A 7800-nucleotide genomic window follows, 5' to 3' on the forward strand; every position below is an offset into this window, starting at 1 on the left:
GAGAAACAAAACAAATATATACAAGATAAACGTAGATATATGAAATGCAAACAAAGCAGCGCTTGCTTACCATTTTGAATATCAGTTATGTTGATCACTTTCTTCATTTTAACCACTCATGTTGTTATGATAATATTCACATACTGGAATGCTTGGGTAAGATCATGAAACAAAGTTTTAAGGCTTTAAGGGTATTCTATAGTCTTTGGTAACATTAGAGTAGTCTTCTGTTTGTGCCACCTTCATGTAATTACTCGTTTTCCTCATTTTCGTTTTAATTCTCCGGTACTGACTTGTTTGTGAAACTAGGATTCCAATCAGAGTTCTCACTTTCTCTGACTGTCCTGACATTGATGCTCTGAGAGAGAGTCCGCGGGAGTGGACACACACATTGCGGGTGCGGGCGGGAGTGGAACAGCGGGCGGTCTTAGTCAGAAATTCAGCGGGAGTGGGTGGGTTCGGGTTTAGAAAACAGTCCCGCGCAGGGCTCTAGTTTGCATCACTAATTCACTATTTTCTTGTTTATACCTGTAAAATTATTTGTATTGTATAAAGTGCTATATAACTAAATGTGTCTTGACTTTACTAGTTAATTTCTTTTCTGTTCATCATGTATGTTTGTTTGTTTTAAAAGACACTTATTTTAAGCAAAATATAACAATGGTCCAGACATCAAGAGGAAAACACTGAACAGTATATTTTATCAGTAAATGTAATGCAAAAATGTAAAAATAATAATAGTCTAAAAACATCTTATCTTAGCTTTTCATATCCAATTATATATACAAACAGATATGCATCATCATAAATACAAATGAACCATCAAATACATGTTAAGTTATACCTACCTTGAACATAACCAAATACATTCTGTAAATGGTATAGCATAATGCGTCGGCTTAGGACAGTGTCAATGACAGACCAAATCAGAAAAAGAACACTATGGCAGGCATAAACATAAAAGCACAACATACAGACTTGTTCATTATCTAAGTCTGTTTTTCACCTTATGATTTTGTTGAGCTCAATTTTTGTCTGTTGTCACACAACTTACCTCAGTATCTCCAAATGACACTTCATATTTTCCAGTCCAGTGCAGAGCAGCTTCACTCCTGAATCCTGCAGATTATTATTGCTCATGTTCAGCTCTTTCAGACTGGTATCTGATCCAAGAACTGTAGCCAGAGCTGAACAGCTTTTGTCTGTTAAGCCACAATCATTTAGCCTATGAGGGAAATAAGATTACACAATAATTAGATTGAACACATTTGCTAAATACAAATAGTTATTATATTATTTCTTCTATAGTTTTAATTACAATGAATTATACATTTGAAAGTGCTAGTTCCATGGGTTTAAGGAAAAGCATTACTGAGTGAATTCTGATTAAACACCTTAACCATTGTGATCATGTGCTCAACATTGGATTCAATGTACAATGCTGTAAAAACATGTTGTAAAAAAACAATGCTCTTTACAGAGTGCTTCCAAAAATATGCACAGGAATGTTTAAAAGCAGCTGCCTATCAGTGAGAACCACAATAACCCAGTATTTGGTATTACTGGTACTATAGAAAGGCTGGAATTATACATTAAAATAAATCACAATCACTAGTTATCTGATTATCTGTTGACATTTACTGCAAACATCTGAGTGGACATTTGATGGACTAACCATCATCATTTAAAATACTTTTCATATGTCAAACCTCAGCATCCCTGAACAAAGCACTTTCTGCTACTAACATTAATAGTTTCAAGGAGAACAAAACTCTTCATTCTCAGCTAAAAAAAAACAAGAACATATATATATATATATTTAATTTTCCAGAACAACAAGATTTTCCATGACATGTTTATATTTTTCTAATTTTCCACACATTTTCCAGGACTAAAATCAGTAATTATTTTTCCAGGTTTTCCAGGATGCATGGGAACCCTAGATAAATGTATTTTTTCAGATGAAAGCAAAAATGATCAACTTACAGAGCTCTTTTGGAGGTTTTGATGACTGCCAATAATCTAATGAGACACTCGTCTGATTTCTTGAATTTCTGAAGCTCAAACTCCTCCAGCTCCTCCTCTGATGTCAACAACACAAAGGCCAAAGCAGACCACTGGGCAGGTGAAAGATCAGCAGATGAGAGACTTCCTTTGCTAAGGTGGGTCTGAATGTCTTTCACCAGAGTTTGGTCGTTCAGTTCATTCAGACAGTAGAACAGATTGATGGATCTCTCTGGAGACAGATTAGCTTCAAATTTCTGCTTGATGTACTGAACTATTTCCTTTTTGATTTGGTCATTTCCATCCTGCTGTGTCAACAGACCCTGTAAGAGTCGCTGATTGGACTGGAGTGACAAACCAAGGAGGAATCGAAGAAAAAGATCCAGGTGTCCATTATCACTCTCTAGTGCCTTGTCCACTGCAGTCTTGAGCAAATCAATCATGTTTTTTTGGACTGGAGTGACAGATAACCACTGCGACTCTCATGCACCTTGTCCACTGCAGTCTTGAGCAAATCAATCTTGGTTTCACTTTTGTTTTCCTGTTCTGTAGAATCTTGATCAAACACATATTTCTTCTTTATGTCTAGAAACAGATGAGCATAAAGGGCTGCAATAAACTCTTGAATGCTCAAGTGAACGAAGCAGTACATGGTACCAAGAACAATCCCTGTTTCCTCCTTAAAGATCTGGGTACACATGCCTGAATACACTGATGCCTTATAGACATCAATACCACAATCTTTCAGATCTGTGTCATAGAAGATCACATTGTTTCTTTCCAGCTGATGAAATGCCAGTTTCCCCAGTGAAAGGATGGCATCTTTATCCCAGGAAACATCTGGTGTATATTCTCCATCATACTTTCGTCTGCTCTGCAGGATCTGAAAGTGGAGAAAGTGTGTGTACATTTGTGTCAGAGTCTTTGGAGTGTCTTCAGTATTTGATTCCTGTAGTATTTTGGATTTGTCATCAGCCTTATTGTTTTTCACAACATTATTTTTTTTCTCCTCCAAAATGTTCTGGAGAACAGTGGCTGAAATCCAGCAGAAGACTGGGATGTGGCACATGATAAAAAGACTCTTTGATTGTTTAACATGATCAATGATTTCTTTGGCCAGATTCTCATCTGTGAATCTTTTTCTGAAGTACTCCTCCTTTTGTGCATCATTGAATCCTCGTATCTCTGTCAGCCGGTCGATACAGTCAGGAGGAATCTTACTGGCAGCTGCTGGTCTGGTGGTGATCCAGATGAGAGCAGAAGGAAGCAGATTTCCCTTGATGAGGTTTGTTAGGAGAACATCCAGAGATGCTGGTGAAGACACATCATGCAATGTCTCATTTTCCTTAAAGTTTAAAGGAAGACGAAATTCATCCAAACCATCAAGAATGAACAGGACTTTTTGGTTCCTTCTTGTAAGGTTCAGTCCTTTTGTCTCAGGGAAAAACTGAGTTATAAGGTCCATCAAACTTAGTTTTTCTTTCTCCTTTAAGTTCATCTCTCTAAATGGAAGAGGAAATATGAAGCTGATATCTTGATTTTCTTTTCCTTCAGCCCAATCCAGAACAAACTTCTGTACAGAGACTGATTTTCCGATGCCAGCAACTCCTTTTGTCAGTACAGTTCTGATCTGCTTGTCTTGTTCAGGTGCTTCAAACAAATTTTTGCATTCAACCTGTATTTCTTGTGATTCATGACGCCTGGAAGCAACTTCAATCTGTCTTACCTCATGTTCAGTATTGACCTGTTCACTACAACCCTGAGTGATATAGAGATCTGTGTAGATGTTATTCAGAAGTGTAGAGTCACCTTGCTTTGCAATTCCTTCAAACACACATTGATACTTTTCCTTTAAGCTACATTTTAGCTGATGAATGAAGAACAGCTCATCTAAACACAGGGACAAAAAAAGAAAGAATTTTTTTTTTAGCATTTTAGTTTTACTATTTTCTCCATTACATTTATAAATGACAATGTGACAGATGATCACGAGTCTCTTACCTTCTAAAGTATCAGCAGCTTCATCTTGCTTCATCTCTCTCAGGAAGTAGAGTGTGAGATCAAGAGCTGCTTCTTTGATACTGCATCTGTTCTCATTAAAATCCTTCACAAAGTATTGTAAGTCTTCTTCTTGTAATATTTTCTTAAATTTTTCCAGCTCATTCTTCAGAAATGTGATAATTTTGCTTTCAAGACCCTAAAATAAAAAAAAAATAAATTTTCTGTGTTGCTAAAAGCAAACATAAATGATAAAACAGAAATCAAATTTCTACTGAATATTTTTGTTGTTCAGTAATTCTTGCAAGTGTTGTTCAAAAAACTATTTTTTGTTATAAATGTAAACATTTTTAAAAGTATTGTGTTTTCCTACCTGGAAGATCCACAGGAGATTGTCTTTGAAATTCAGGAGATGTAGTTCCTGTGAGTCTGGACGTCTGAATCTAATGTCTCATATTGAACCCTATTAGTGAATAAAATGAAGTACTGCATTTACAGGGAAATTATTAGAAAACTAGATAGCAAATAATTTTTTTTTTTTTTTAACAAAGACAGAGAGCAATAGCTGTTTAAGTTCACACTGTTAAAGTATAGGATCTATTTAAGTATAAATTTAGGTAAATATTAGGTCTCATTTTCAATCTTTTTACATGCTCTTAGCATCTTAATGAAAACACTGATAAATATTTACACAATATAGATTCATGATAAATATTCAATGAAATATTTTCTCGCAGTCCATGTGCAACCAACAATGAAAAAACATTAAATACCTTTTGGTAGATGATGATTTTTTTCTCACTGAAAATGGTAGCCATCTTTTGACCAGTCACTCTTCACAGACACAGAGCTGGACACATGTGAGTCTGATCTTACACTATCAATTACTTTACTAAAGTAATGTAACTTATTACTTTTAATTACTTTTTGATTCCTTTTCTAAATTTCTAATATTTTCAACGGTTAATCATTTTGAAACATTTAAACCAGGCAGAGTTAATCTTACAGTAGCACTTAACACTGATTACTGTCAGACTTTCAAAATCCTGTATCACTTTAATTAAGATTATAATAAGTAAGGGATAGTAAACATCTTTATTTAGCGATAACAACTGGCTGGATGTACATTATCCCACTGATTACACAGCTGCTTGATATATTATTTAGATGTTTTGTGTCAAAATAATTAGACACAAAACACTGATCTGAGTTGAAATATTTGAATGCAAAGCTTCCATGAAGAAATCAGTAGCTAGCAAATGGCAAGTTCAAACTAGACATTTTAGGGATACAGTGCAGTCATACCAGTTTTCTTACACAACATTTCACCACATAAATAAAGTAGTAGTACTAGTTTGTTAGTTATCTTATAATCCATTACAGTGTACAAAAAAAAAAGGCAGCAGCTGAATTTGTATGAAACAAAAGAGCAAGTCCACGATACCAGGATAACAGGATTAAGAAATTGTCCACATAATATTGAATTAAGCTTTAATATTTTATTAGCTAACCACACACAAAGCTTCCGCCAAGAAGAATTATCAAGCATATAGCACTGACTTAAGTTGCCCCGAATGAGTCTGAGCCACAAATTCAGAGTTTTATTTATTTATTTATTTTTTTACTTTATTTATTTATTTATTTATTTTTTTTGTAGAGAGTTGTCTGTACACAGTAGAGAGATGACAGGAAAGAGCTGGGAATATTTAGGGGAACGGGATCGGCAAAGGACTTTGAGACAAATCGAACTTAAATATTTGAGCGCAGTTGCTCTATATGTCATAACAAGATCATAACATAAATAACATCATAACAAGAAATAGTTTAATAGCTATGATACTGGGTTTGAAATTAAATGTCTGCATAATTATGACAGAAAACACTAGCATCTAACAATGTCAAGGAAAAAAAAACAATCTCAAAAAATAAAGTGTATGCATAACCCAAATAAGAAAAACAGTTATTGAATAAGCATGTAGATGATTCTTTCCTAAACTCCTGAAACATTGGTGTCTCATTTTAGAGCAGACAATGCAATTTCACAGTCAATTAAACCTGTAAGTGGGATGGGTCTGTGAAAAATCCCCTTTGTAATGACACAGAACAAAAGTAACTGAAATTTAATTACACATTTTTTCTCAGTAAGTGTAACTAATTACAATTCCATCTATTTTGTAATTAAATTAAATGGTAATTCTTATACATGTAAGCCAGTTATGCCAACATTCTCGTAATGTCTGCCTGTATAATTGTATTATTGGAAAGAAGCTCCAGACAGTGTTTCATTAAAAGTCACCATATGTTGTGTTCAGTGATTGATTTTTTTTAATTCAGTCAACATCTATCAGAAACCACATTGTGTTCGAAAAAATAATGACATGACAAAATTAGCTAACATAATGCTATAATGTCATACCTTTTGGTAGATGATGTTTTTTTCTCACTGAACTTTGGTGGCTCACCATCTTTTGACCGGTCACTCTTCACAGACACAGAGCTGGACACATGTGAGTCTGATCTTACACTAATGACACAAAGAACAGAGAAAAACTATAGGAGATACTTCAGTCTCATTTGAAGAGATTTTATGAGCCAAATGGGAGTTTGTTTAGTCCAGTTTAACACAAACTAATTCACTAACTCATCAGGCCTGCTATAAAGGAATCATCTAACAGTCAAGTGAAGCGCTGCTTTCTCATCCTGCACAATTTCTACTTCACTAAAAAACACAACTGACTCATACAACATCTGTAGCAACAAATACAATGAACAATGAACTGAGTACAGTGAAAAAGTCTAAAAAAGACACAAAAATCTTTAAAATTTCACTTTAAAAATATTCACAAATCTACACTGTAAGAGTTTGATGTATTTTTTTATTAATTTAAATTAAATGTAGTTTGCCCAATATTTACATTTAATACACAATAAACATGCAACCCCAAACATGTAATGCAATCAGATTTATATGATAAATTATGGATGATCTGTTGATGTCATTTTTACAGGTTCTGATACAAACATGGTTTTTTTCTTTCACAAATGTGGCTGTTTGAAGACAGTATCTTGGAGGTTCTGGATATCATTATTGATGGGGTTTTATTGTTCACAGAAAGAGTTTAAAATAATGACCTAAAAACAGACTCAGTGTTACCTCTGTTTCTGTGAGAGACTCATCTCAGACTGAGAGTCCTTTCCTCGCTCCTCTGACAAACTGCAGATAAACTGATCAACACTGAGATCTTTGTGTCTCTGAAGACGATCAGATGCTCATCATGACCTGAACATGACAATGTGTCACTGAGATCAATATCATGATAGTTCAGAGGAACAAATGATGAAGAAAAATAACTAGTGCTGAATGTTTATCAAACAATCAATATAAAAAGCCATGTAACTGGTGTCTTAATCTCTTCTATCATTCAGATCATTCAGATCACTCACAACACATGCCTTTATTTATTTATTTATTATAATTATATTTATTATAATTGCAGTAAAGTTAGTTTGACGTTTGACATTCATTAGACATTCGGTTTCATACCAATTAAACTCTCTGTGCCTGTTCGGATAGACAGATAGACAAACTCAGATAGACATAAATACATGCCCTATAGGTTGCACAAGGCTTAATTTTAAGGGGAAAAAAATGTAATAAATAATAATAAAAAATAATTTAATTAATAATAATTTTACAACTTTTAATGTGTGCTATAATATAAATCCATTAAACAACAACACCATTTAAGCTAAAATGTACCAAAGCAACTGTAAAATATTCAGAATAGTATTCCTTTA

At 34.0% G+C, this 7800-nt stretch overlaps 1 protein-coding gene across 1 annotated transcript; it reads right to left on the minus strand.

Moving 5' to 3' along the window:
- Positions 1–1024: 1024 nt before the first annotated feature.
- Positions 1025–7254, minus strand: LOC127158767 (NLR family CARD domain-containing protein 3-like; the record flags this gene model as incomplete). Its single annotated transcript, XM_051101778.1, has 7 exons — positions 1025–1225; positions 1987–2414; positions 2495–3894; positions 4006–4201; positions 4376–4445; positions 6419–6526; positions 7157–7254. Coding segments are annotated over 7 exons (2475 nt in total), but the record flags the coding sequence as incomplete, so codon positions are not given.
- Between the last annotated feature and the right edge of the window lie 546 nt (positions 7255–7800).

This window comes from Labeo rohita, unplaced genomic scaffold (genome assembly GCF_022985175.1).
Source record: "Labeo rohita strain BAU-BD-2019 unplaced genomic scaffold, IGBB_LRoh.1.0 scaffold_1690, whole genome shotgun sequence".
Lineage (NCBI taxonomy): Eukaryota > Metazoa > Chordata > Actinopteri > Cypriniformes > Cyprinidae > Labeo > Labeo rohita.